The sequence below is a fragment of the Phalacrocorax aristotelis genome, chromosome 9, assembly GCF_949628215.1.
Source record: "Phalacrocorax aristotelis chromosome 9, bGulAri2.1, whole genome shotgun sequence".
Classification (NCBI taxonomy): Eukaryota; Metazoa; Chordata; class Aves; order Suliformes; family Phalacrocoracidae; genus Phalacrocorax; species Phalacrocorax aristotelis.
Window position 1 is genome coordinate 20,807,275 of NC_134284.1, and position 27,945 is coordinate 20,835,219.

General features: G+C 41.8%; 1 protein-coding gene across 2 annotated transcripts in view; it reads right to left on the reverse strand.

The window, feature by feature from the left end:
• ITPK1 (inositol-tetrakisphosphate 1-kinase) overlaps window positions 1-27,945 on the reverse strand; it is a 156,165-nt gene that overhangs the window by 100,290 nt on the left and 27,930 nt on the right. Inside the window, exon 3 of one of the 2 annotated variants that reach the window (XM_075103751.1) lies at window positions 17,086-17,110. The exons of the other annotated variant lie outside the window; for it this stretch is intronic. Coding sequence (XP_074959852.1) covers window positions 17,086-17,110 — 25 coding nt within the window. The remainder of the gene's footprint in view (window positions 1-17,085; window positions 17,111-27,945) is intronic. 2 annotated transcript variants of the gene reach the window in all.

A 27,945-nucleotide genomic window follows, 5' to 3' on the forward strand; every position in this document is an offset into this window, starting at 1 on the left:
CCCATAATAGCTAATCCTGCAGCCCCACTTCCCCAGCTACACCAACGGAGTGCTCCACAGCTCCTGCCCAGAGCCGCCGCCTCCAGCCACAGGACATACCAGACCGCAGAAAAGGCTTTTAACCTGCATGGATCTTGACACTGTAAAGCTAGTCTTGTTTACATGACTGGCCCAGTCCCCTCTGGCAAAACCAAACTAAGCAACAACCCACATCAGCCATGGATCAGTTAAAACATTAAACTCGACTATGCAACGAGAACATCCTTCAGATCCTTCCTGTTACTTTTCTTATGCCTTGGTACAGACTCACCAAATATCCTGCTGAAACCCTGCTTCCAAAGAGGCAAGGATTGTCTCTATACTATTAGAAAGAGCAATTTCTCACCCCTTCATCCGTTGAAACTCCTTCAAAAAATCATATCAAAAGTGCAGCAATAAGCTGCTGGTGGGTTTTTTTTTCTTTATAGGGGCAGAGGTTCTTCAAGTTGCCACGCTACTTGGCTTCTATATTTACGTCTGCTAAATTTTACCAGTTCCCACAGAACTGAAGCCCTTCACTGAATACTAAAATTATATCATCTTATGGGGAATACCTTTTAGTTTAAAAAACAAAAACAAAACACAACCATTCCCCCCTCCTTCCCTCCCCCCCCCAAAAAAAAACCAAACCACCACGCGTTTTCACCCTGAAATTTGTATTACTTCCTCCTTCCCTGCCCACATAACTAGCATGCGTATGGAGTACATATGTTCCTTCTGCATACAGTGGTACCTCATTAACTGCAAAGGAAAAAGTGTGATCACTGAAACATTAACAGAAATTTCTCAGTCTGAAGCTACTAGGAAAGAAAAGGTTAAAAGCTTGTAATTTTAGGTTTCATGGGCTTTTTTGTTGTGTGTTGTTTGTTTTTTTTTTATTTCACTAGAGCCATGAGAAACACCAAAATCATGTTATTTTGTAAAGTATAACTATGATAACCTCACTGAGACTGAAATTCTCCTGCTGACACACAGGCTGTTGCATGTGGGATTTTGTATATTTTACTCTGAAGTTAGAAACAGAAAAGTCCCTCAAAAGCGGCCAAAATGTTCACAGAGAGAAAGAGACCAATGGATTAGCTTCAGCACAGGGACCCAAGAGGTTCTGCCTTCCTGTGCCCCACAACCAGCAGTCATCCATGCATGTTCACATAATTAAATAATAAGAGGTCTCAAGCAATCCAAATACAAGCAGTGCAACAGTAAAGATGGTCAGAAAAGGTTCCAGCTTTGATAATGGAATAATGGCATTAATTCAGAAAAAATTTTCAGCTAAGGGGTTGTTGGTTGGTTTTTTTGGGGGGTGGGCGTAGGTGTGTGGGTGTGTGTCAGAAAGACAGAACAGAACTCACACACACACAAAAGTTTGTGCAGAGTGGGTTACTGCATTCATGTTTACAGCCAAAGGAAACAGCTAGAGCATTTGGCATTTTCCATGAACCTTAATAGCAGCTGCCCAGCACCTCTGAAAAGCAGGCTCATTACTTCACAGCTTAACCTCAGATTTCAGCTACAAGAAGGACCACTATGATCATCTGACTTGTCCTACGGCCCAAGCCACAGAATTTCTCCTCGCCATGACCTCCATCATAACTGACACCCTGCTGAAATACCTTTGTGAAAATAACAAAATCATTATTTTAAACAGTTTCAACTAACTGTGAAGCTAATTTGATACCTAATAGTATCTTTTAATGATTATTTCCTGTCGACTACATCACCTCATTTCCATTGCAATGCTTGCAAATTTCGTGTTCCAACTACACTTTCTATGCCATTTAAAAAAAAAAAAAAAAACCAAAATCACCTTTCAAAGTCTGGTGAAACACAGGAAAATTTAGTGCTGGCAGCAATAGCTCTGCCACGTTTTTCTTTCAGAACATTACAGCTAGTCTCAGGCTGTAATTCAGCATTCAGCAGTGGCCCAGTAGGCAGCACTCCACACGGAGGCTGGTCACAGGACACTACTGCAAGCGTTCAAACATTCAGGCTTCCACCTTGGGCTTACAGCTAGCACCACAGCTTACAACCCAGGATGTGCTGGGGGCAACAGGCGAGGTGCAAAGCAGTCTTATGCCTGTCTTGGTGCAACAAGGTGTGACAAAACCAGCATCGTACACTGGTACACAACTAGCAAGGAGCAGAAGGGGGCCGGGCAGTTTAAAGGGGACCGGCCTAATAGCAGGAGGCTTGCCATTATCAGTGCTCTCTCTGCATAAACAGTCATTCAAATACTCTACTCGCATGGAGTAACAGATTTTGGGTGGCTCTGTGGTCACATACAGGCAGCAACATGCATGATCTGCCTCCCTTTGCACTGCCAGAGCAGACGTAACCTGGCGCTGACAGGGATGTTGCCTGGCCTCACTGATGTGGCACAGGACTCGAGAGGCTAGCAAGTTCCACAGAGAAACAAAGCCAGTCCTCTGCCACGCTAGCATAATTTTGCAACCTCAAAATGAAGAGCTGGCTTGCCTCCAGCCAACTTCAAGTACAAGCACAGGACAGGCCCCAAAGACGTGTCCTTCGGTACAGCCTGTTCTGAATACCGCAGCCCAGACGCTTGTGAAGGGGAACAAAGAAGGATACCGAGCCAATGCAAAGAGTGGTTTGAAGTTTGAAATTTGCTCTTCAAAAGCTCTGTTCTTCAGGCTTAACCTGCTCATGCTAACTGCAGAAACATTCAGCTCAAAAGAAGTCCCATATGCAGAGCTTAAACAAATGAGACAGTAAAACTCTATAAAATAGGAACAAAATGCAAACCAATGACCAGCAAGCTATATGCATCCTTGACATAAACACGTGTTTTCAGCATGGAAATAAAGTGACTTGAACTTTTTGGTAGACATGCCATTGCTCTGTTTCGAACGACAACACACAGAAAAGCATCATCTAAAGTTTTTAGAGCTAGCCTTAATAAAACACAAATATTATTTTAATGGTCTTCAGTTTTAGAACTAGCTAGTATATAGTTTATTCTTTTACCCATTTGTTCCTTGTCAAATGCACAGCTTTTGAAATAGGTGAAGTGACAAACACGAGGCAATACATATTAAAGTAGATAGGTGTCCACTGTTCCGCACAGAAATCAGACAGAAGTCTGCTATGTAGTTCCCAAAACCAGTCTGAAATGACAGGAAACCCTGTACGTGCTTTTAAATGCAAACAAGTGCAGTGTGGGCACTTAAAGTTCTAGCCACAACTAATGGTTTCTCATTCCTATCAAATGTAGGTTCTTCAAATCCCTGACTGCTGCAAGCATCTGCAGAAAGGACAGCACAACCTTAGATCATCTCTTTACACCATGCACAGAACAAGACAACCAAGAGAGGTTTGGAATGACCTACCCAGTCACATTAAACAAACTGTGTGATAACCCTGCCCAAAACAGACTACATGCGTAAAGGCATGACCTTGCCCTATCTCCTTATAGCTGGTTTATCTCAGATAAACCCATGACCTTGACAACACAGTGAAGTGTGATTTTCAACATTTGTAGTGTTACAAATGAAGTAAGTGTGCAGCATGACAACCTTCAAGTCAGTGATGTATGATACACTGAAAAATCTCAGCCCCTCAGTGTTAAAATATATTATAGACACAGTTTTGGTTTTACAAGCCGAGAGAGAGAATTCAACAGGCTGTTCTCCTGTTGAACTGTTCCAACTTACACTGCCATACAACAGACCTGTAAGTTTGCAGTTGAGGAAAGACTTGAGGTCCTTTGCTAAGTCAGCCTCCCTGCTGTAGCTGAAAATATCACTGCTCATGCTCAGCACTGTATCTTCATACCTTCCTTACTATTAGAGTCTATTTACACAGGATATTTTCCAAGGAAAAATAACAACATTCATTGTCTTCTCCTCCTTGAAGACACCAGATTCTAAGGTCAGGGGACTAAGAATTTGAAGTGATTGCAGTAATACCAGTAGCAACAAACTGAATTCCACTGAAGTCTCACATTTTCTATTAAAACTCAGATCCATGTGCAAATTCTTTTAAAACTCAGGTAGCACTAGACCTAAATGCAAATATTGCAGTTTGGTTTCTTCTTGAAAAGCTCAAGAAATGGTAGAATTTCTTCAGCCCACATCCCAGAATCAGAAAGAATAGTTAAAAACAAACAAACAAAAAACCCATTGTCTTTCAACACGCAGCATTTCCCCCACCTACCACGCACCCCTTGAACCAATAAGATCCAAAAACACAATGCCAGGAATGTCCCTGTCAAGTTACTGTTGCCTGCCAAACACAGATATGGGGCTTTTCCCATGTATTTGCTGTCTTTACCTCAGACCCTGAGATAATTTTTTTTTTTTTAAAATGTTTCTTATTGCATTCAGCTTTCACCTCCAGTGCAAGCTAAGTCATTTAAGTCAAGCAAGTTATTGGTATCAATATACAATAATAAATGGCCTGATAAGTTCAGACATTCAGACTTGAACTTATAATCCCCCTCAACCTCAAAAAGAACCCTAACCCTAAACAAGATAAAACCCCACCACTCTCAGGAAGAGTAATGCTGATTATTAGAAACAGCAGAGTCTTACAGCATTAGCACACAGCTGTAAAGCTGCAATATCAGTCTAGATCCCAGACCCCTCCAGGGAACTTTAATTCCTTAGCTATTACTTGGTGGAGGGCTAATTAAGAAGATTCAACATACTAAAGTGTGAGTTGCTTTCATATCAAATAGTTGGTTCTATTTTAAATACTCAGGAGATGCTCCGTTACAACAGCTGCAGACATCTCATGAACACCTACAGAAGCAGAGAGTATCATTAGATCAGGATGACAAACATGTAAGTAAAGACTGAAAAGCAAAGAATTTCAAACAGTGTCCCACAGAAACATGGAACTCTTCAGTAAGTGAGCTGCTTTGTTTTCCTTTAAAATTCTATTTACTTGCTGTTTCTGGGTGCTTCCTCATTGTTTTATGGTTCATGGTACTAGCGTGAGCATGTCACAAGCAACCTCACTGTGCCATAGGCTGTTGCTAAGTGATCCTCTGCAAACACACAAAGTTCTTGAGAGAAAATCATAAACAGTCCTGAGGGATTCAATAAGTTGTAGCACATCAATCTTAAGAAAATTTATAAGAAATTAGAATTCCTAATCATCAGCAACTATTCTTGGTACTCCTATCTACTGAAGAAAAATTAAATTATGTCAGCTCTTCTTTTAAACATTAACTTGATGGTGTTACTGCACCAAAACTTGGCAACAGACAGACATATGTGAGCAGTAACAAGGACAATCTTCAAGACAGCATTTCCACGGACAGATTATTTTTCATGCATGATTATGCAGTATTTACATCGCAATTCCTTCCACAAAGCAAAAAAGACAGCGTAGTATTACTTGCTAATCACTTATGCTGTACCCACTCCAGGAGAGCCTTGGACAATTGTTATTTAAAAAAAAAATCCTCAAAAACTGGGAATACTCAGCACTAAGGAAAAGGCAAAAGCATATTCATTTATTTGAAAAGGACACACCAAAAGAGTCACAGAGCCGAGAGCTATAAAAATGCAAAACAGACCCCTTTCTGGCTGATAAGAAAGCACAGGACACCACACAATAACCTCAGCTGATTCGGGACTACCACAACTCCTGGGTCACGACCATGGCTTAGCACCTGCATGAGAACAACTTTCAAGTCCCAGGTGGCTCAAGGGTGGTGGGCTGGCCACACCTGCCTTCTAGAAGTGCCTTTGGTTTGAGCTCAGTCCCTCCAAACTGAGCAAACTGCTCTCCCACAGCAATGCTACAAGCAGGGGTGTTCCAGCTGCTTCCCTGGGGTTTCCCTGGGGCAACCTCAGGGTAAGACACTCCCTCCTCCATTACTGTCTGGATGGGTCCTCCTTCCACACAAGAGTGCACACTGGGACTTAATAAATAACCAAAGCCAGGAGTGTGATGAAAGCAGACCTGCTGAAAACATCATTTAAAACTTCTTAGCGTCTAAGTCAGCACTTTGCGCCATTTAAGAAAAAAAGGAACTCAACAATGCACTTGAGACAGCTGGGAGAATGCATTTCCACTTGCTCTCTAACTTTCCACAATACAAACTGAACTACCCACTGACTATGGGGTGTTGCTATCCTCTCTCCTTCCTTGCACTATACTTAAGTCGGACCTACTCTATACCAATACAGAAGTAAAGAGATGCTACTGAGCTGCTGTACAAAGGGCTGTCTACCCTAAATTAGTAAAAAGATATTACAGCAACCAGCCCTTAAAAGGCACTGCAAGACCTGGACCGTACTGGATAGACTGAACACACTCTGGCCCTAGCAGCTGTATACAAACCAGAGACCAGCCGTCCCAGCTCAGGCACAGCACTACCACACTGATGCAGCATACAGTGCTCACAAAGCCAATGCAGCTTTTGTGTGCATCTTCTTCTACAGGCTCAATCGAAAAGATCCAGATTTTAGGAAGCACAGAAAGAATTAGAAATGCACTGATATAAATCATACAAGCAGGTTGAAGAAGGTAAGAAGAGGACCAGCAGGCAGTAACACCTAAGACAATCACAGCATTTATCAAAAGAAAGCAGAGAACTTGAGCATTCAACACACCTGTTAGGCAAGACTCACTACTGGGTGTAGTTTCCTCACTTGGCAGCAACTGAAAGCAGTGCGAGGATGGTGCACGCACTTTGTTGGCAGGAAAAAGGTCCTCTGGCCAATGCAGAAGTGTCACTGTTAGAAACCTACCAGAAACTTTAATCTGCCCTTTTTGGCTCAGAGGTGGAAAAACAATCAGGAGCAGGGACAGGTAGGAGGCTCTGTCACAGCAGGGAGCAAATGCTATCTCTACCTCCCTTTTAGTCACTTAGTTCACTGATAACCAGCCATTAAGGCCTTAAATGGTATGCAAGTCATCACAGGAGGCTCACGAACATCTAATCTGCTTTGACTCCATTTCAAACTGCTTTGTACTTGAAGTTATAACGAAAAAGTTCTGTTTCACCCTTTATAGCTGCCGTTCTTTTTTCAGCCACTTAAGGCTGTTATCATAAAGGAAAGGGTATTACAAGATAAGCTCATCTAAGTCACAGGAAAGAACATTTTCGAAGCTAACCTGAAGTACAGAAGATCTCTGCAATCAACAAATTTTCTATAGACTGCAGTCAGCTTGTCCTCTAATCTTTGCCATCAGTAAGTCAATGAACAATTTTAACACAGTAACTCTATGCTGCTGAGGTTACAGGACAGCGGAGCTGTGCTACGAAACTTCTTGTAGAAAAAAACCCCAACATTTTCAGATGCACTTAGACCTTTGAGTAAAGGAAGCTCTTGGTTCCCATCAACCATTTACTACAAAGTAAAAAGCTTTTCTCCATTTGCAAAGTTGGCCAAAAATTCCTCTGCAGCAGTTGTTTCCCTTACATTTCAGTTTCTTGCAGTATTAGCTCAGTCCCAATGGCATCTTTTCCATCCTATTTTCAGATGATTCTGTCAAAATCCTGTAAATAACTTGTTCGCATTTTGGCAAGGTACCAGGAGGAGGTTTTTGGTTTTTTTAATACCTACCTGATAAACACTCAAATGAGAACGCTATATACAGATAAGTTAACATGTATAGCAACTTTAAATTAGATACAAACCCCCTTTTATTCAGGGAAGCATGCCAGCTGGGAAATTAAATGAGGGAGCTATAATTTATTGAGGCAACCTCAGGTTGAAAAAATTATTAGTGAACTCAAAGACACTGAACTACCCTGGATCCTAAAATAACAGCCAAAGAGTAGTACAAGCTATGTCCATCGTTTAGCAATGACAGAAGCAGTCTATAGGTTGTATATAGGTGTAGTTTCTGCTCTCCTGCTCATAACCTCTATTGTGCTATTTTTCAAAGACAAAGTAGCCACACCCATGGTTTGATTTAGGTTTTGTTATTGTGACTGAAATGTCTGATATCTTAATGACTGGTTGACAGCATTGCCTAAGGATCCTACAGGTCAACAAGCAAACTACAGAGGGCAAGTTCTCTTGACATGCTTTTAGTCATCTATAATATGAGCAATAATTAACTCTTTCAACGCCTTTACAAAAATAACCTTAACATAAGAAAAGAACAATTAACATAAAATGTACTACAGCATCACCATTTCAGTGACGAATCTATACCGGAGGCAGGTTTGGGTTTGCTTTGGTTTTCATGAGCAGTGAGTCACAGAGTGCATCTGGACGCTGAGCCTCCTAGGATCAGAACCACAGAACTACAGACAGGTGAGCAGGAGGAGAAGCAGCAGAGCACAGGCTGTGTCTACCATGAATGAAACTGCCTCACAGTGCTGCACAGACAGAGCTCGGTGGCTTTTGTGGTTCCTCTGGCTTTGGGATTTATACAGATTCATTACTATATCAGTAACACACTGTCTTTAAATATACTAATGGTATCATCCCCAGTATAAATCTGAGCAACAGAGATACATGCACACAAACCTTACAGAGGAGGCTTGTCTCCAGGCTCTCCCCCTCACCTATGGGAAGAAAGTTAACTCCTGCCCTCAACCTTCTTCTCTTCGAAAACGGCTTTCCAAAAGGAGGGATTCTATTTCCACCACTTGCTGAGGGACTGCTTCAGGCAGATCATACTCTTCAGTATCCAACAACTGTTTTGATCCATTTATTAACCGTGGTTAGCCAACCCTTGTTCCTGGCATAGCCAGCAGAGAAACACACCAATCTCATCTAGGAAGTTGCAGCAGCAGCCTCCTTTTTGACAAGTCATGTGCAGATGGAGGGATGAAAAAAAAAATTAAGATACTGCAGCTCTCAAATGTTCCATAAATGTGACCTTGTGTTAAAGAAATACATTTTTTGCACAACCCATTTCTACCTCACTTTTGAGAAGCTATGCTTCTAATAATCTAAGATCCTCCTGGCTCTCTCCTTTCTTCCTCAGACTGAAATCCTACATTCAACAATTCCTATCCTAAGCTATTTATTGCACTGCTTTTGGTAACAGTGCAAAATTACCTCTAGCAGTATGTATTCTCAAAAACTAGACAAAGACAGTGATTAAAAACAAACTGTCAAAAAGCCCACCAGTGTTTTCCATCTATACGCTAGGTCAATATAAGTGATATTGCAAAATAACAACCAAAGGTACAGAAAACATCTACAGCACATGCAGAAACCCTTTCTATCTGATCTGCCTACCTTTAGACATACAGCAAAAAGAGGTCTACACTGTTGCCACAGAAAAGAAAAAACAGATATATTCCCTTCACCAGAAATGCAGAGTTACAGTGAATTGATAAATATTCCTTCTAGCAAAGGACATAATTCTTAAAATGCAGTGCCCCTTGGAGGGAAAAAAAAAAAGTAGTGGAAAGAGGTCCAGCTATTCTGATTAAGTTGAAGCCACTCTGCTTGCTTCTGCTATAATTCCATTAAGGCAATCAGGTGCAGGAAAACATTTCCAGGTTTCACTGTGTTTGAATGTGTCCTGTTTTATATAGGGGCAGCTGAAGTACACGTGCTAAGAGTTTCTCTAAGTTAAGGCTAAAGACCAAAACCAGGAAAACCTAACAAACTTTAGGGCCTAATGTGTCTGAGCACCAGGTCTTACTGGAAGCTCATTCAATCTTGTGGCATGAATACGTTTACCTCATTTAATTGTGAAGTGCCAGAAGAGCAAACAGCATGCAATAGTCTCCAGATACAATTATCCCAGGTCACAGCTAAGATCAAAGGAGTAGGTAACTTTTGCAGAAGCTGGAGAAAGGAAGAGTCAACAACATACACTAAAAAGACTTCCCCAAACTTCACTGATCATCTGCAGTCATCTGGAAGGTCAGACCTACCAGCACCCTCACTGAGGAAGGCAGGCATACAAATAGTCTCCTTTACTGTTCTGATTATATTTTCTCTATAAAGCTTTGGTTCAAAGCAAGCAAGTCTGAGCTACAGTTGATACCAGTCATTGCTCCCAAAGGAACATCGCTGTCCCTGTGGAACAAAACCCCAGGACTGAAGACAAGGTTATGACTGCTGTCACAGGAATGAGCCTTGCAGCTCTGCTTGAGCAGGAGAATTGCATAATTTCACCCCCAAAACAGACAAAGGATGGGGCATTCAGCTGGGAGAGGACACAGCAGTACTAGGGTCAGAGGTACAGTCACCCTTGGCACTGTATCAAATTAACTCCCCATTCTTCCTACTCCAAGAAAAAGCTTCAGAAGGAAAGGTCAGAAGAGCTATGTGCATATTTGTACTTCAACACAGACTTCACAGTTTCAGCAAACTGCAAATGAGACAGATTGGTTTTAAAATAAGGCATTTCCTGAGTTTTGTATCTCCTATCACACTCCATTTGCCCTGCTTTGATATCCCATCACAACACCTGCATCCAGTGAGATGAATAATCCTCTTGTTTAATGCAGCCCAAAATTAAAGCCTGGTCTTTGTCAGCCCATAGGCACCACTGCAGTATTCGTGATCAATAAAAACAATATCTATTGTCATTTTGTGCAAAGTGTGGGACTGTATGCTGCAAAATATTCCTAGTCAAAAGGAGGCAAATACAGAGGGTTGTTCCCAACATTTTGGCCAGGGTCTTATTTTTGTCCGTACTATCTCAAGGAGGGATTATTAAAGCTTTGCAGTTCACAGAAGTATCTGGGAAGACACTTACACACTGATGGCTAAGAGAATATTATACACAGCAGTCTACAGAAACTACCAGCCCCCATTAATAGCCCTGTCTTCCTTTACACACACATCCTACTCTAAATCACCATTCAGATATCTCAAAGCAACTTAAATGGCATTCTACTACAAGGAATATTACCTTCATTAGGAAACAGAGGTATAATTTGTAAGGGAGCTGCCCAAAGTGGCTGCACTAAGTCACAAAGCGAGGCAACTCCCCACTGCAATCTCAGTCCCATTGTAGTCACCAAAATCTTTGGCAGAGGTCCCATGGGGACCAGGTTTCCACCCAGGACATCCCAACTCCCAGCAGTTAGCACTGTGAGGAATCACTGCCTCATCACTACATGCCAAGGAGTCAGGAGAAGACAAAGGGGCTGGGCAGAGCTGGCTCCATGGGCCAAAGCAGTACAAGCTCAAACCTGACAGCCATTCATTACACATTAGTTACAGATTTCTGAATCTTAGTAATGTTTTCACTCGCCCAGGTGACTGCAGAGCCCACACCTCTTCCTAGGCCACTGGGATTCACAGTCATAAGAAAGCAGTTGAACCAGTCAGTAAGAGGCTCTCTCTGAGCCACAAAAATTTCTTTGTGGTTCCCTCATTCACTCACTAAGAGTGAAAATAAATCAGATCTAAATGCATTTTGATTTGTTTGGCTTACTCTGCCTAATTTTTAAGAATAAGTTCTTATTTATTTAATCTGCTTAATCCACATGATGGAAATGTTCTGTAGTTTTCTTTTCCTCCCCTGCCCCTAATGATGTGTATTTATTCTTCTTCCCCACTGGACCAGAAAGGGCCACACTGTACCTAACTGACCAGTCTGCTGATGCAATATATAGCAGCATGCCAAAAACACCGCTCCCTGCACGGGAACCTGTGCTTCGCTCCTGCTCGGCAGTGCTGCTTCTTAGGTACCTAAGAAGGTCTCACATAGAGGGATCTCCCCTACCGAGAAGGGTGAGAGAGGATTCTGACTGGGATTTGTTTTTCCACAGTCCTGCTATTTCTGGGGCTGAAGCTGAGATTATTAGAGGTTTTTTGGAAGACCTCACTTTGTGTGCTTAGCACACTCTATGTAGCACCAAAACTCAGAGGTATCAGGATCTTAAGATTTTTAACCAGCAACCCCCCACCTTCAAGCATGTGCAAAGTGCTTAACACAATCCAGACTGGGGAGGGTTGGAGGGCTTCTGTAGCATCATTTCCAAAAATGCATTCAAGGCAAAGCTGTCTGCCATCCTCAGGAGAACATGCATGCCAGCCCCTCAGTAAAGTGCATGTGAAAATAAACTATTCTCCCTATACTAGGAGAGCCAACTCTAACATCTCAACAACACTGCTTGCTTTGGAAGCTTTCCAGTCACATCTTTCTGTATACTTTATCAGATATATATTTTATAAGCTCCTTTTCTGTTAGAACACTGCTTATTCCATTAATATTTCATGTGAAAATAAACCTCTCCACATTTCAGAAAAACAACAGTTCCCTGGCAACAATAAGTGGAAACTGTTGTCGTTGGTATTTTACTTTGATTGAAGAATTTAAAAGGGCAGGGGAGCGGACCCTCAATTCTCCTTCGCAGTCTTCAGTAAAACCCACAGCTCAAAGGACAGTTTTCTTCTCCAAAGTAAAAGATTGCAAAATATCTCAATTCCAAGACGGCCGAAGGAAAAAGGAAAAACAAACCAGCAGCTGAGACCATTGTAACTACTACAATCAGCTGTTCCACACTGAAAAACATGTTGTCCTCCATATCCCACTGCTATTAAAAAATGTGCAGCTTGAAATACAATGACTAATCCCACTTTTATAGCCAACTGACTAGAACATCTTTCTAAGATAAAAGAGAGCATTAGCGTTCATTCAAACCAAAAATACCCACCAGAAATAGGAAATCTTTGCTATTTTAAAATTTTAAAAATGTGAGCAAGAGCTCTAGGAAAGCTTGGGCGTGGAAGTGTGTGAAACAGATTTGAAGTTGCGAGAAATACGAAGGCTCCAAACTTTGTCACACAAAGACTGAACTGGCAATTTGTCAGAAGCCAAAGGGCTGCAGCTAATTATTCTGGATTTGCATAGCTTGTGAAACAAAAATAAATGCATGTCCCCATCAGAGGTACTTGTGATGGTTTCCACTTCACTGCACATGTTTTCAGTCTTACATTCTTCAAACTAAGCCAAACAGATTTTCCCTGAAAAAGAAGGTAGATAGAGGTGTTCTCTCTTTCCCTCGCCAGTGTACTAAGTCATAAGAAACTGGATACTTTACTGGCTAAAGAACAACCACCAGCTTGAAATTTGGCCCTATTTTGGGGGTGGAGGGATGAAACATTTTTTGGGATGGAGGGGTAAAATTGAACAAACCCAAGCTTTTATTTAAAAAAAAAAAAAAAAAAAAAAAGAGAAACAGCTTTACCTTTTAGAAACTACCCATGCCCCTTCTTTGCTAAATTCTATTACTAAAAAACATAATTTTCTTTAGAAATTATTAAGTGGTGCTTCAATGTAAACATTTACTGGCAAGTTGCCCCAATGCTAGTGCAAGAACTGCTCTGCCTCAGCCTTGCCAGCTGCTGCCTACAGGCCACAGCAGATGGGCTTCGGTCATGTTTGTCACCTGTTCAGAGCATCCTCTCGCCACCAGCTCAAGCCACTCCAGCTGAGCAGGCAGCTGCAAGGGGCTGGAAGAGCTGGCAAGAAAAAAAATGTAGGGGATGACAGGGAGCATCTCAGACACTGAGAAAGCCCCCTACAGCTCTGACTGGCCTGCCTCTTCTGGACTGGCCTTCCTAACTGCCACAGGAACTGCAAAAGCATCACAATCAGAATTATTTTAATTGCAGCCTTAAGATTAAAGGCAGCTGAATCAGTGCTGCCTTTCACTGAAGAATGCCAGCAACACCAGGTCTGCTGACCACCTTCACCCGCTCTTCCCTTCATGCCCCACAGAAGAGCACGTGGAAGCCCCAACACTGGGCAGCGCATGTCCCCACACCCCTGCTGAGACAACTCCTGCCACGCAGGCCTGAGAGCACAGCTCCCAACAGCGCTGGGGCCGGACAGCAACAGGCTCCCTACAGGAGCTTGGGTACATCCTTCAGTCCTCCCTCCTGCAAAACTGGAACAAGAGCACTTCCTTACCTCATGGGGTACATACAGGTAAGCACTCTAATTCAAAAAGCACTCTGATACTCTGGCGATGTCTACTTTAAAAAATTAAGCAAATGACCTGCCACAAGGTAAGAGATACAGCAGAGTATTCTGTTAAAAGCCCACATCTAAAAGCCAGAAGACATTTGATTTTTTTCTTGCAATACAACACTGGTTTGTAGCTGCCCCACTGACTTGCATTTAGGCTGCAGAAAGCAAATCTAGATCCAAAACACTGCCAGACCTTAAACATGCTGCTACTCAGAGTTCAGCCACTGCCCACTGGGAAAACAGAAATGAGCTAACCTGTTCATGCTCCCAAATGTTTGGGTACAGGCTCAGGCTTATACTGTCTTTGGAACTTTCATAACCTTGAAAGCTTTATTGGATTCATCTACTGTACTATCTTTTAAGCCAGATAGCTTGATGGATGTTACTCAATTGTACTATATAATGTCACACATTTCAGCTCCTGTGCAATGAGTTCACCGTGAATTCTCATTATGCTAGAATTTAATCAGTATTTCTAAAAACCCAATTATTTGTCACCACATAAGTTGAGAGGTTCTTTGTTTTCAATGTGATGTTGAATAATGTCTTACTGCTGGATAAAGGAGCATGCCTGTTTAGTATCCCACTGCCAGTCCTATTCTTCCATTATTTCTCTTTGGAGGATACGCATGTTTCCCCACTCAATAAAAACAGAAAGCTGGAACCACTCCTTCTGCTGGAACTGAAAGTTTCAGACAAGACAAAAACACAGAACTTGAACACAAGTCACAGAATCTTAATTGCTGTCTAGCAGCAGCTCACTGATCATCTGTACAGCGCAATTAGCCTTAAGAAAGCCAAGTAAGAGGATTTCATTGGTCTGGGTAAAGAATACAGGACCATTCTAATTCTTCACTGAAGGAAGGAAACAGAAGTCACAAAGGTGCTTATCTGAAGACTTCCCTTTAGTAGTAGGAAATTCTTTCCTGCTCCTGTGCAACATCTTTGGAAAAGAATAATCTGTTGTCTGTTCAGACATCAGCACAAACCGGTCCATCATGCTTGCTATGTAGAAGACAGTAACTGAACCTTACCTTCCAAATCACTACTTACTACTGGGGAAAGCACATCTATGTTCAGAAAATCTTTGAATTTATGTAAAGAAAATAGATAAATAGCCTCTGTATTTTTGTGTTTTGAGTTACTTGTCAGGTGTAAGAGCTGGTTTCTCTTGAACAGGATAGGTTCTTTAAAGGAGGGGAAGGGGAAATAAATCAAAGAAACACTGCTGCTTAACAGAGGAAAACAATTCCCTCTGTCAAATAAACTTTGTCCAGCAGATCAACACCAAGACATCCTCCACCCAGAAGCAGGCCTAGTAGGACAGATCACGCAAAGTGACTCAAGCAAAGTTTTCTATTAATGCTGGGACGAGAAACAGCCCATTTCTGATACGTCCCTTACTGGATACAAGTACATGCATCAGGATATATGAAGCAACACGCATGTGATACGCAATAGGTGATCACACACAGCGATCCATCCTGCTCTAGTAGAGCAGCAGGCATCGGTGTTCGAGGTGTGCCTTCGGGGCACAAATTCCCAGTATACGTTAGTCTGACATCTCAGCTATGCTGTGAAATTTGAGACCATGAAGTACTTTTACAAAGTCCTGTCTAGTTCTGCCAAATGTTTCCCAAGATGCTCTTCCATTAAAGAAATCCTTTCCCATTGTTTTGTGTCTATCTGATGACTAGCCATTACACAAACATCAGAAGACTAACAGGCAACTCATGGAAGAACAGCAACTTTAATCCACGAGATAAAATGGAATTTGCCCTCTGCTCAGCTAATCGGTACATCATTGAATTCATCTCACACAGCACTTTGCTGCTTAAATGTACAGTGCAGGCACAAGGCACATATAACAAATGCAGACAGTGGATTGCAATACACTGAGGTATTATTAAAATAATAGTGTTTCCTAGACAGTGACACAAATATAGGCTAGTTTTCTCTCTGTGCTGCTTGTGAAGCTGTGCTTCACAAACACTGGTTTGTATTTATCAATCTGGAGATGCTATTATCACAACTGATGGAAGAAGCTGCTCCTTAGCTCTGAGCAATATGAGGTATAAGTAAGGGAGATGATACTGTCATGGTGAAAGGTTAAATGCAGCCAGTAAGGTATATGCCTTCTTTCCTTGTAATTCCACGCAGCTCTCAGACAACCACACATACCTGAAAGATAAATTCTCCAGTTTGATTAGCACTGAGAATTTTTTAAAGCCTTTTCTGATAGTGGATTCTTTAATTGACAAATCAGGCCATGTTTTGGGTTTTTTTTAAGTGCTTTTCTCCTACTCCTTGCTGGTGTTGAGAAGCATCTTTCACACAGATTTAAGAGCAGACTCAACTATCAGTGGCTAAACACCCCATTTTCCTCCTCTCACTTCCACCCTCTCTATTGAGGCAGTTTCATCTCTGCTACTGAGATATGAGAAAACAAGTATGAGGAACACACTGACCACCTTAGAGTACAAAATTAGCACTAGGTGAGCATCAGCAAGAGTGAAACCTATGACACACAGCTCTTCTAAGTACACAAAATAAGCCAGAAGGAAAGAGCATGCCTCCATTTTGATCTTTTAGGGCCACGGTGCTTTATGTTACAGCTGTCAGGGTAACATAATTCCTTTCCCAAGTTACCATCATCCTTTAAGTAACATGTTGGGTGAATATGACCATTCAGACCCGGGAAAGAACAAATGTAGCCAACACCTGAACTTATCTGTAGATGGGCTACAGCTCAAAGGCACTGTAGTATCATTTCTCTGCTCATTGGGTTACAAGAACATTCCTCCTGCCATAACTTTTTTCAAAGGCCAGCTCCTATTTCTGTTAAGCCTGACTGTCCATGGATGCAATAAACACAGAGTAACGTCACCTAGTCAACTATCAGATCTTATAAATTAACAGACACAAGAAAAGCCTAACTGCATTCCCACTTTCACAGGGCACCTGTTAAGACTAGATGGGCTCAACACATGCTTCAACAAAAGGGGGATCCTCTTTTTCCAAACAGTATCCACAGCGGAGAATTCAATGGAAAACAAAAATTAAGTCCAGCTCATGTTGACATCTAAATGACAGCACTTAAAACTAGTAAACCTTGTTTTTAAGAAAATAGAGGGGGGAAAAAAATCAAATATAGTTTTTACTCACCTGTACTACTTCTACTCCTCTTTTCCTGGAAAAGAAAAGAAAAGAAAAGAAAAAGGAATGGTTAATGTTGGAAATGTGGGGAAAATGTAAAAGCAAACACTAATGGGAAAGGGTTACTTCATACTAGAATGCAAACAATAAAAAGCTGCACTAATGATCCTGATTCAAATTCAGGAAAGCACTTGTTCAATTCCATTCCCTGCCCAGGAAGCACTTCGGCAGCTTCTGAATCATGGCCTCAGCAGTGGATGCATACTAAGCAGCTACACCACTGGGACTGATAAAGCTCCTAGGTGAGCTGAGGTAGGGAAGTGGGTGATGTTAGGGAGGGACCATCTCAATTTTAAGTCAGTTCTACTTTGCTCTTCATTTCTCATCTGCCCTCAGAGTGTACGAATCGCACTACAGCACATTCCACGTGCTTGATAGAACTTTGATTGTGATCCAAAGATACACGTATAAATGTCAGGGAGAATGAACACAGCACCTTGCAGCCATTTATCCTCTTATTTACCACCTTGTTCCACCCCTGTCATCTTGGTACACAGAACGATTCCCAGAGCTACACACACAGAGCGACTTGCACCAGTTGTTCTCTGCTTGAAACCCTTGCCAAGAAAACTTTTGAGCTGTCCCATGGCTTGTCTTCATCACAAGCACAAAGACACCCAGCCTGGATCCATGGACTAGCCCTGCAAACAGAGCAGGGAAGGGGACAAAGGGAGGGTACAGGCACAGGTCAGGTTTAGAACAGAGTGACTGCCGTGCAGCTGGAGCACCCTGCCCAGATGTGCCATTCTGCTGAAACTCCACCACAGATACATCCCCACAGATCTACCGCTCAAGACACACAATTCATTCTGGAAGTAGTGCCTCAAAACCACAATTATTTCAAACTCGAGCTGGTGACTGGTACTGCAGTGTGACAGACAGACTTAACTGTGCTGGCTTCAGCAGAGGCAGCAACCCTACATCGTGTAGCTGCGCCCAATGAAAAGTTAATAAATTATACAAGCAGCCATGCAAGTAAGCACGTACAGGTTCAACCCCATAAAGCGAGTATGCTCCATTGTCCCAGCCTGAGCAAGCATCAAGCTACAGGCTGGGATGGGGACACTCTTCGTGCATCAGCCCCCAGTGCTGTGGTTTCCTCTGGGCAGAAAGGGGCACACACCGGGTATGTGAGCAGGGAGAAGGACCCAGCATACTGTGATACCCTGTTCTAGATGGCAGGCAGTCTGGATGTGGGGACACCACAGAGTGCAGTGCCCCATGGTTTAGACGCGTCAGTGGACTTCAGTTTAACAACGTGTAGTCAGTCTAGCTCCTGCAAGAGCAGACATCAAATACTTTGCATCTGTCAGTAAGGCCCAAGCCTCTGAACACTGCTTTGGTCATACGGGCATCCTGAAATGCCAGGGATAAGCAACTAGAGAGGTCTACTAATTATAACCAAAATGTTGAGAACTACAACTGGTAGAGCTAATTTAGGCAGATCTGCTGAGATAGTCGTCTGCTCTGCTGGTATAAGAATTGAGATTCAGGTACATGCAGCCATACTATGCTCACTCATTGCATTTGACAAGTTATTAAGCAAAATAAACCATTTCCGCTCTAGTCTTGAGAGAACTGAACCCTTGGCACAAAGCCCAGCCATCCCTGCCCCATGCCACCCTCTCAATATACACAGGCTATTTAAATACATTATAACCTTCTCCTCCTTTTGAAGACATAGGAAATAAACTTTAAAAATCAAAAGCCTTAGCAAGCACAAGACAGCAATCTCTCTTCCTCGTTCTAACTAAACCCCTATGTGAAAACCAAAGACCCTTTTTTTCGGGGAGGTCGCGGAGCAGGACTGCCTAACTCTGCCCTCAATGCTTTTCTATCTAAGAGCATCTGTGTTGTTGTCCATAGTTGCAACTGCTACACACTGCTGAATACACAAAGGCTCCTCCAGTTTTCGGCCCGATACAGCAAGTCTTTCTTTTGGGAGGCCATTACAAAGATGTCCAAAGGGACAGGCAAGCAGTCAGCATCTATGACAGAAAATGCTCCCTTCTGCCACTTTACCAGTCTGGAGTTTCTCTGGCCTAGAAGCAGCATGCACTGTACAGCCACAACTGAGAGCTCATCGTTGCTCAGTAAGGAAATTAGAAAGAAAATGAAACCAAGCACGTCTTGCAGAGAATTTCAAAGCCCTCTTGCAGATAACAGTAGCCTGTAAGTGGTGGGTGATTAATATACTGCCATTACCGCGTGGGAAGCATGGCTATGGACTGTCACCTGAGGCTGGCCAGATGCGTTCCAACTGTGTTTTGAGAAGAAAATATGAATCTCGTAGGGAAAGAGTTAATAGCCAAATTGTTGACACAGTGATTTTCACACAGCTAAGCAAGATAAATAAGAAATATTAGGTGGGGAATGCTTTTCTGTAAATTAGGGCAACAGCCTACTCAGAAGCATTCCAAGTATTGTAAGCTAAAACTTAAAATAACCCAATGAGCTACATTTTTGCTGTGTTTGCCCTAGAGTAAACAGAACAACTCAAAACTGCCACTGAAATACACCAGGCTTCAGACAGGACCACTCCAGAGCCCCTTGAAGCATAGAGGCTGATGGCAAAGGCTGCATTTCTTGCCATGCCTGCATACACACTGAATAAGCTTTGTTCTACTTTGTAGAAGAAAAATACTTGCAAGCCGGTGGCCAAACCTACTTGAGAAAGAATCAGTCCAGGAGTTTTCTATAATCCCCCCAAAATGGACTTTGCAAATTTACTGGGGCTTACTGAAACCAATCGTGCTGCCCCAGCAGAAGGGACGAAGCCAGACCAGCACACAAGCAGGGAGAGAAGGGGTGCCTGCTGTTGGGTATGATGTCACACATGCTGAAAAAGCTACGGGAAGGAGGAAGCAATGACCAAGGTTGGCTTGTAGTGCGGTCTGTCTTCCCCTTTTTCAGAAGGGGGAAGGGAGAGTCCCCTTTGGTTACCTGAAACATGAGAACTTTTGATACTTAAGTCCAGGGGACCAGAAACCACAGAAGCATGCATATTTTGAGGATCAGTTAATTTGGGGGAATCCTCTACCAAAATAGCTTTTTTTTTTAAAATAAGTTATTTTAAAAACAAAAGGTATCCAAACAACCAGGACATCAAGCAACCACGCACCTCAGTTCTGGCATTAGCTGATTCTCCACCTCAAAGATTCCCCAAGCCAGTGACTCCAGGCTTTTCAGCCAGGCAAGTCACAGCTGCAGGCTCAGGGCCTCAACACATCCCTTATGCAACCAAGCATGCAATACCATCTAACCACACTAACTGCCTCACATCACATGTAAAGGGGCTTGGGGATAGGCACGGAAAGAAAGCTGATCCTACACACAAGAAACTCTGGGACCCTCAAAAAATAAACAGAACAAAGCCAGCTGTGGGCCACAAGCAGTTCCCCAACAAGGGCCTGTCTGTGTGGACACTCAATGGAGACAAGATGGTTGCTGAATTAACTGCTCTGGGAGTCTGAGAGCACCATGGATCAGCCACCATTCCTTCTTATGATGCTTAAAAAGCTAGTGAGAAAAACACATCCTACTGCCTTGGTGTACATTCTTTTGGGCTGTTTCTTTAGCAGAGGACGGGCTTTCCACTAAGCTATGCCGAGACACGCACCACAGACGCACTTAACAAACAAGGTACTACGACAAACTCCTCTCCCAACGCAAAGCACAGATGGGTACAGGACTGCGGCTCAGACACAAGCAGAGAACTGCAAATTCTGCAGACAAGCCGGACAAATGAGACAGTTAAAAAAAACAAGAGATAGAAGCACGTGTCCAGGCTAGGCAGAATGCTTCCAGAGGTCCAACACCTGTTTAAAAGGTGCTGACTCCCAGGGGGGGCTATTTCACTTGGAGCATTGACCACTGCTCTTGTGTCCCTCATGGTGTTGTCCATGACCTTTCTTTCTTTCTTTCCATGTAGCTTGAAATTGAACCACAACCTACCAGAGGAAGGGCTCCCATTCCCAGCTGGTGTGGCTGCCTCCTGACATGGGCAATAGCCTATACAAAACCCACAGCAAGTCTTTTTTTTTTTTTTTTCTGAGGGGAAAAAGATAATTATTAGCTGTATTTCCCTCCTCCCTCCAAAGGGGCGACACAACTGGGTCAATGAGAGACTGCATCTGCCTGCTTTCATTGAACAGATGTTTGAAAAATGGTCAGGTTCTAAACTATACTCTCAGATGTCATTATTTTTAAAATACATTTAATTCCAAAGATCATCTAGACAGGGATCTTGTACTCCACCCATGGGCCCAGGAAAAACAAACAAACAAACAAACAATTATTAGCAAACATTAGAAAACCTCTGGGAGAAAAAGAGTAGAGGGAAAAGTATTTGAAGGTGATAAAACTAAAAACCTAACTTACAGGAAAGCGTCATGGTCTTCAACTGGCATAGTATGCCTAAAGCTATGGAAACCTATTCAGGTGCAGCACAAACTACTGATCGGTGCTTCTCATGTTCCCTTCCTTCAGCACACAGCTCTGCTGAATCACACACTACAATATTTAAAGGAAAAAACAGAAATGTTTAACCACTGCATTAGCCTACAATAGCGAATAAAACCCAGAAGCTTGTTATGCTTATATATAGTTCTATACCTGAAACCAGCAAACAACTGGATAATACAAGCCTCACCATATGCAACAGCAATTAAAATAATTACCATGCAAGTTGATTTCATGTTTAAGTTTGAATGATGTATGGATTTAGAGAAGAATTCAATATCAAGTTACTAAAAGCATGTTAAACAGTGTTTTGGAATTGATGTTTTACCACAGCCTCAAACTATGTAGATTAGCTGGCTTTTGGGGTTGGATTTGGTTTTTTTAACTTCCAAAGTAAACAGTTTGGACTAATTCCCCACAGCATCTAGGACCTGAACACTATAGTGAATGACAGTTAAAAGAGAAAATTACTATCAGATCGTATATTACAGCCATGGTTAAATTAAGTAAGAGATTTTTGCTGTCTGGTCTGAGTGACAGATTGAAAAATGCCAAACAGAATTTACAATTTCAAAAGTAAAAGGCAATCTTTATATCTGTTTTAATAGCCTAAGAAGTTATTAGTGCATGCAGTGAAGCTCATTTTCTCACACAGGAGAATGCTTCACCTACACAATTTCCCATGTAAAAAAGCAGCAAATAATAATAATAATTTATTGTTTTGATATAAAAAAATAAAAGCATTCTCCCAGAAAAGCATCAAAGGGAGTTTTATAAATATTAACGCATCAGAACAAACAGCTGCAGCCACTAAGACTTTGCACCACACTGAAATTATCAGACACAGAGGAAGGTTCTGGGCAAGCGATACCAAAGCAACATTGGCCATCCACAACCTTGCAGACAGCTTGTTTCTCCTCCTGGCACAAAGGCAAGCTCAGCTTGTTTGCCTTGGTATTTCCATCAGCAAATACCTTGCATTTCTGTTACTAAATATTTGTGAGGATCCTGGTGATTATTTTTCACCACTGATAGACAATAAGGTGGAGTCTCTCAGGGAAGCAACCAAGTGGCAACCCCAACACAAAGGTGCTCACTGTCCAGGGGCCCCCACTCGCGGCCACAGCCATCAGTGCACACAGGAGTTAAATGAGGGCGTCTAAAACACGGCAAGATGGGGATTTTCCATGGTTTGTTTTTTTTTGGCATACAGTTATCAAGCAGGGAATTAATCAGAGTTAATTTAACCAATTTATATCCAACTGTTCTTACCTTTCAGCAAGCTTCTCCCCTTCAGTAATCAGTATTTTGGAAAGATTTATGACTGAAATAGGTCAAAAGTTAGTATTTGGGGGAGGGAGTCCTCAATTTTCCTAGTCTGTAAAGCATCATAGATCCAAAGAAGGAGGAAAATAAAGTACACCTTTATAATCTGATAGCAATATATAACATAGTTTAGGGGAGAAAGGGTCTCACTTAAAACTCTAACTGCCCTTTAGATGGGCTGAAAAAAAATGAGACTTTGGGCTGTCAGAGGGGACCTTTTAAGTAGAAAAAAATCATGTAGGGTAGCCACATTTGTGCATTTCTTGCTTGTTTTTATAAACAGGGAATGGTCTGAGCAACAGAAGCCCTCATACATCAGACACTACAACACCATAAGTGATTTTCACACCACCACCCCATTCACACATGACATTTGGTAGAATCATCAGATCTCCCCCACATCTTCAAAGCATTTTATCATCCCATTTACTGCTATAGAAGTGCTTCTTGGAGTACTGTATCAGAACAAAGTGCTCCAAAAATGACTAGAAAATAAAAGAGGGTTTTGGCGGGCAGCAGCAGCATCACTCCAGCATTCACCTGCAGCACCACAATGCTTCCACGCACTGCAAATTCCCACCACAATACAAACATTCACCAGCACCTCACAGCAAAGAAACAGCTAGAAACCCACTAAGCCCTTAGTCTGCAAGAGCAATGACAAACTGAAGCACCCAACATCATGACTTCAGAGATTCAAGTAGCAGGGATGGAAAAGCCACAATGGAAAGAAACCAGACACTAAACAGAAACTAGAGGAAATGAACTGCTTTTTGTCAGTAAATATTAAGACAAAGTTTCAGTAATGGTTTAATGAAACATTACAGGGCTACTAATTTCAGCATTAAACAATAGGTTTTGTAGGAATAAAATCTGTAAATCCCAAATCATAAAAGCCATAAAGTCATCAAATATAACTTGAAAGGAGCTGTTTTCTTTTTAAACTACGCATTCAAGTTGGATTAGTGCTGCTGAGCTCTGCCAGACTCTTTTCTTGCAACTAGTGACCCCAGGTTCTGGGAGCCCATACTTGCTGCTTTCCCAGCAGGGACACAAAACCTTTAACCACAATCTTTCAAAAAAAAAAAAAAAAAAAAAAAAAGAAGACGACACACCACAACAAACACAAAACAAAAACCAACAAACCTCAAGAGCCATCAATGGGAAGGAGGAATGATTAACAGCTGCACAGAAAAATTATTAAAGGCAATGACTTATTCGTCCTACCAGACATTCAGAGACATATTTAGTACCTAATGACAATTATATGCAATTGGGCAGGGTTCAGCCATCAGCCATAGCCTTACACCACCAGACATTATCAGATCCTGTTCCCAGCCATGGCAGCCAGCCACACCATGTGATCTCTTTATAAACTTATTAAAAGCTATCTTCAAACCAAGCTGTTTTGGCACTCTATCTTCCATTACAAGACATTAATTTCCCAAAGGTCAGAGTCCTTCAAATTTGCATGCAAAATTGTTCTAGCATCATCCTTTGGCTTCATGAAACTGCTTGCGTCTTTAAGCACTGCAAAGAGCATGCATGTCCTCTCTACTCCCAGCTCCCTTTGCCTCCCTGTGACCCTGGTCACCCCAGTGTTAATATGACCCTCTGCAAAACGCAAACACATGACCCATCCCTTTCCAAAGTCTTTCTAAGGTCACAAGACACTGATAAGTGAAAAAGACCTGAAAAGAGGCAACAGAATCATGAGGCAGAAGACAGCATCCCTTCCAGGGACAGATATGGTATTTATCTTTCTTATTTTTATATGAAACATACTAACATATGAACATACTTATATTTTACAGACAAATGAGCAATAAACTAATGCTAACAGGTTTAAAATCTCAAGGATGCTTAATATTGCATACTTGCTCTCCAGTGCTATTATACATTCAATTAGCAGTCACACTGCGGCAGAAGCTTTCTACACGTATTGATAAAACTTCTTGGTACTATAACCATAAAACACTTAGATATTTTGTTCTCTGAAATCAAGCTTCTAAAACTTTATATTATTCTTAGCAACGCTCCTCCCATATTAATTTAAGCCATCAGTTACAAATTATTAGTGTCTTATTCTCTTAAATCACAGAATAAGTCACTAGTCAGCAAAAAAGATTCTAAAACCTTCCATCTTCCATTGCCAGTGGAGCCCCAGAAATCAGGTATACCGATTTTCTTCATCATCAAGGGAATCTTCACGCAACTTGGGCAAGAAGGACAATCCTCTATTCACTAAAACGTACATTAGTTAGCAGATTGGTATTTTGTTTACTTCTGACTCTCCAGATATTGCCTAATTGCAGGAAAAAACTATATCCCATTTCTTATCATATATTAAGCTGAAATAGGAAGGCAGACTTTAGTGTCTCCTCAACTCCTCCAGTACTAAATTGGAATGTAAGGCAAATAAAACCATATGAAAGACTTGCCATTAAAAGCTACCTACACTGAAGCAGAAAGGACAACTCACACTGCCTCAATGGATGAAGATTTCAGTGTCATCTCTGGATAATGCTGCTAGAACTGCTCCAGCCTGAAAGCTCATGGGAAATGGATATTTCCACTTCTCCCCTGTGCCAACGGTGGATCTAATAAGCAGATAGTATTTTTCAGTTTTCCAGATGACACGAGTCATCACCTTTTTCACTTCAAAGAAGAGAACACCCTATGTGCTCAAAAAGCACATCATAGTAAGCAACTGTGCGAAATGGCATTAGAAAGGGCTGCCAGAACAATGCCAGTTTAAGAAAGTTAACAACAAATTAGGACGGTCAGTCACAGTCACACGAAACAGAGCAGTAAATGTAAAGAAACATTCAGGGACCCTGCTGGCAGTTAACTGGAGGTATTTACTGTTAGAAAATACCCTGAAGCTTTTGTGGCTACAGCTAATAGATTTCTTATGCTGAAGATCCTAAGAGGATTTACAGATGAGGGCACACTCTACTATGAAAGCATGGCAACCTGAAAGTGCAGGGCTGCAGGTTCAGTTCAGGGATAAAATTTCTCCCCTGCGAAGCAGCACCATCTTGGGAACCTCCTCATCACAGCAGGGAGAGCTGGCAGCACATGAATTCTGCAATGACAGACTGACACAGCTTTCTATTTACACTGTATGCTGGCTGCCTTTTGATGCTCTTCATTAAGCTTTGTCCAGCAATCTGCAGAATTCTTCCTACCTTTGCATGGGTCTTCTCAGACAGTTCCAAAACCAAACTAGCTAATGGTATTAGTCAAATATTCTCTTAGACTGAGATACCACTGCATCTGAAGTCAGTTGTAGTACCACGCCTCCAAACTCTACCTGTAATTATGTTGGCCTCTGCATTGCTTCTGAGCAGTATCAACTCTTGAACACAGGGGTTTACCAGTAAATCCTTGAACTGCATCAAACAAGATAATCAAACTTCCTGTCTGTCAGCCTCCTTTCAAAGACCACATCTTTTGCAACAGGAACTAAGAGTTAACAAGTGCTGAAGCAATGTGTAGAGTTGAATCAACACACACACGTATGCTTCTGCCTACCTACCTACAAATCTGTCTAGAAACTGGATCCTCACCTAGCTTTAAACTCCTCAGCTCAGGTACTAAAAGCTATTTTATTGTGGCAGCACACAGCTTAGTGTAGACTGCAGTGCTCACCTGAGGATGTAGCAAACTTCTGGGTTTTGCAGCCAAATTTTATTTCTCCCTCTTGAAATCCCCTGAACTGTTCTTTTTAAAGCTATCTCACTGGTATCAACTTGTACTAGAGTCAAAGCTAGACTGAACTGCAGGCCTGTTCTGACTGGAAAAGAAAAACAGGTAGAGAAAGGCAGAGCAGGGGTAAGAGAGTAGATCTTTTTGTTCCAGCACAGGCAAGGCTGTCAAGGCGAATGGGGAAAAAAAATGGTCCACCCCTCATCTGTACTGGAAGGCCAACAAAATCAGGTTTCTCATACAGATATCCATCTAAGAGGAAAGCAGCTCTCAGAAATAAAAAGATTTAAGCCAGATGCAAGGAAGCCTTGGTTTATTCCGGGGCTTTCTTTAGGCTCCTGCCTCACTGTTCATCGTGACCCAGCATGAAGTTACTTACTGTTCAACATGTGTTTTAACTTATGCACACCAAGGCTGGCAAAGTCTGCATACATCTTTTACAGAGAGCTTTCTCTCAGAATTGTAACAACTACCAAATGCCCCTTATTAAAACAGCTACCTCCCATGTTTTGGTTAATCAAATATATTCAAAGTTTCTTGGGCTTTTAGAAGGGAAGATGAGGTTTACAGTGGGACAGCATATATTTTTCCCTTCATTTGAACAATACAGAACAACGACATACATTAAGACAGCCAGAAAGTTGTTCCATTAGCAGTTTTAGACTTAAGCACTAAAAATCAGATTTAGGCATCAAATGATTCTTCTCTGTTTTTGCAGATAAGCTGTCCAGATCACAATTATTGGTTTACCAGTATTAATGCAAATGGCATATTCCTATCAGCTACCAAGCAAGGTTAAAGAAACAATACAGGGACTTGGGCTGATAACATAAATCTAGCTGTATTTACTTATCTATATATCTCACTATATCTATCTATCTATCTAGAGAGAGGGATCTTCAGATTAAATATATTTACGTCATGCCCTACATATAAGCCTTCCCAACACCTCCCTGTTCTATTAGGACAGGAAGAATTCAGACTGAAGAAGTGCAACACATCTGCTAAGCTAACCTACAACATGCATAACTACTGACAGCCACTGTCTTTTTTTTTTTTTTTTTGGAAGAGGGACGCAAAAGAACAGAAGAGAAAAGATGACAAAAGGTGAACTGGTTTGGTCTCTCAAGCTCTCATAAAAATTTTGAGTGCCCCACCTATCTTCACCTACAGTAAGCAGACTTTCTGGAAGTGCCTGGCAATTGCCCTCTGAGAATCTGACCCCTTCAGGACTTTTCTATGGCAGCTACCTAAAACTAAGTCACTTTTAACAATTTTGTTGGAGCTTGCACACAGCTACCTGACAAAAAG